General features: G+C 38.5%; 1 protein-coding gene across 1 annotated transcript in view; it reads right to left on the reverse strand.

Annotated features, from left to right (window-relative positions):
* The window catches only part of LOC143032338 (cadherin-AgCad1-like), a gene marked incomplete in the record, with an annotated part of 140109 nt that overhangs the window by 90288 nt on the left and 47321 nt on the right, over positions 1–2500 (reverse strand). The window contains 2 exon segments of the mRNA XM_076196951.1: positions 1730–1861; positions 2472–2500. The exon segment at positions 2472–2500 is cut by the window's right edge and continues 118 nt beyond it. Coding sequence (XP_076053066.1) covers positions 1730–1861; positions 2472–2500 — 161 coding nt within the window.

The raw sequence follows: 2500 nt of genomic DNA on the forward strand, positions 1-2500 counted from the left end.
ATCAGGGACGCTGGGATGCAGACATGATGGCTGATTACTGTTGGATTCTGAAGAGAGACGTCCCTTCTGCTGAGCATTCGGGGGATTCGAAGAAACGGAAGTTTATGCCCTGAATTTTGCACAATGACGACGTAACGTTCAATTTACATGTACCTACCTTTATCAATTTACAGAAATTGAAGTTTGTAACATTTAATAAATACGTCCTGTCAGAATTTTTTTTCCTAAAAACGTCTTTTGGATGAGAAATATCAACGAAAAACAACTGATGTCACAAAGATGTAATGAATTTAGTTAGAAGATAGGATTTTTCGAAATCAAATTAGCATAAAAACCTGACCTGATTGAGATAAATGGATGCCGTTTTTGGATTCAGCAGTGCAAAATAGCCCTAATTCAACTGAAAAAACATAGACAACTTACAATTATTTCTATTGTAACCTAGTTGTTATAGCCAACCGTGAATCAAACGACTTTAAAATCGCCCGCCTACTACTCTCTGCTTCGAACAAGACTCATAGCCAATATACGTCATTACAATGTATGAGTTCGAATCTTGCCATGAAGCTTTGGCCCCGCCTACCTCGGGTATAAAAAGAGCCTCCCCGGTTGTCCACCTCTCACACACTTTCACACAACCCTAGGTCTCACCTCTTCGACGCTGTATATTGGTGCATTGCTGTTTTGTTCGCAAGTATTTTAGTAGGTCATTCTTGGACTTGTATATCTTTATGTTATGCGTTTTCTATATATTGAACTTTTATTTGTCTTGTATGTATTTGTCTATGTTAAATGTCCCAGTGTACTTTGAGTGTACGTAAATGATCAGTAAAATTTTATTTTTTTCTTTATGTGTAAATATAGTTCGTTAAGTTTCGTGCAGACGTCTATCTTACTCCAACCATAATCCTTATAATTCCTACTTACATTCAGTCTCAAATAGAGCTTTTCCTCGGAACGTATTTTACCTATACGTTCCACGTTATTGTTGCGGGTTTGCTTCTCAACTGGAACTCGACTTACCCCCTGGATTCGACTGAAGTTCCACTCATTACGTTAACTCAGGCCAAAATCAAGCAAGCAACCCATGACACAGTGTAATACTGTAATGCAAGGAAGGGGTGGAGTGGGGGATGGAAGATTTAGGAGTGGTTATGCGTGTATGATATTTTGACTTAGCCCGAAGGGATTTCTTCCCGTCTTCTATTTTCTGCATGGGGGGACGGGTTATGTGAAGCGGCCTTGCTGTGGATGTGCTATGTCTTACTACAGGGGAGTGGGTGGGATACAGGGATGTCTCGTCATCCATGAGGAGCTAATATGAGAGGGAGGAAAGGGTGGCGGATGGGAGTGGAATGGGTGGGAATGAAATGGGTGGGAGTGAGTCATGCCTTGTGACTTTGGTTACCTCCTTGGTAAGGGGGGAAAAAGCCCTTGGTATATAGATAGATAGAAAGATAGAGTGTGACCTTTTAGTCATCAGAGCTGCATCCGGGACTTGATAAGGCTAAAGAGGAAAGCATCTAATTATGAAAAGTAACCTTGTTTCTACATTCCCTCTGGCATATGGAAAAATCGCGCGGACGCCATATCTGTTATATTTTGATCTAAAACTAGTACCTTTGTCACAAAGCGCACATTTGTTGTGTTATATGGCTTATTTTCAAATAAGCATCTGACACTTTCATTCAGTTTAAAGATACTTCTCGACCTCAAGACTAATACTCACCACTGTATCACCCTCAGGAAACTTGACGAAAAAGACCGGGTTCACCCAGATGGGCGGCGTGTCTCCTTTGTCCTGCACAAGGAGATAAACTTTGTGATCGCTGGAGCGGCTCCCGCCGACGCCGTCTTTGCTCTGTGGAAGACACAAAGAGTAGAACAGGGAAAGAGGATAGTTGGAAGGCCAAAGAGGAAGATGTGAGAGGAAGGGAAAGTAACGGGGGCGAGGTAGAGAGGAAGTCGGAGGTAGAGGGAGAGAAAACGAGGAAGATGGAAAAGAGAAAATGGAAAGGAAGGGAAGAATAGCCTTTTATTAATTTATCTATTTACTTTGTATATACATATACATATACATATATATATATAAATATATATATGTATATATATGTATATATATGTATATACATATATATGTATATATATATGTATATATATATATATATACAGTATATATGTGTGTGTGTGAATGTATGTGTATATATATATTTATATAATATATATACATATATATAATATATATATATATATATATGTGTGTGTGTGTGTATATATACATATACACATTTTTATATCAAATGTCATATATAGCTTAACCTGGGTAAAAACAACCTCCCCATGTGATAGGAGTGCCGAAACCTAGCATGATTCAGATTCTTTTATCTGCCAAAAAATCTAGAGAAATCTTCCAATATAGGAACACGAAGGGTGTGTCACATTTACATCGAACTGAAAGAGAACGAACTTACCGTAAATTCAATGTTGAACTCGTAGAAAT

Source organism: Oratosquilla oratoria, chromosome 1 (genome assembly GCF_046742065.1).
Source record: "Oratosquilla oratoria isolate Oo_2021 chromosome 1, ASM4674206v1, whole genome shotgun sequence".
NCBI classification, from domain to species: Eukaryota; Metazoa; Arthropoda; class Malacostraca; order Stomatopoda; family Squillidae; genus Oratosquilla; species Oratosquilla oratoria.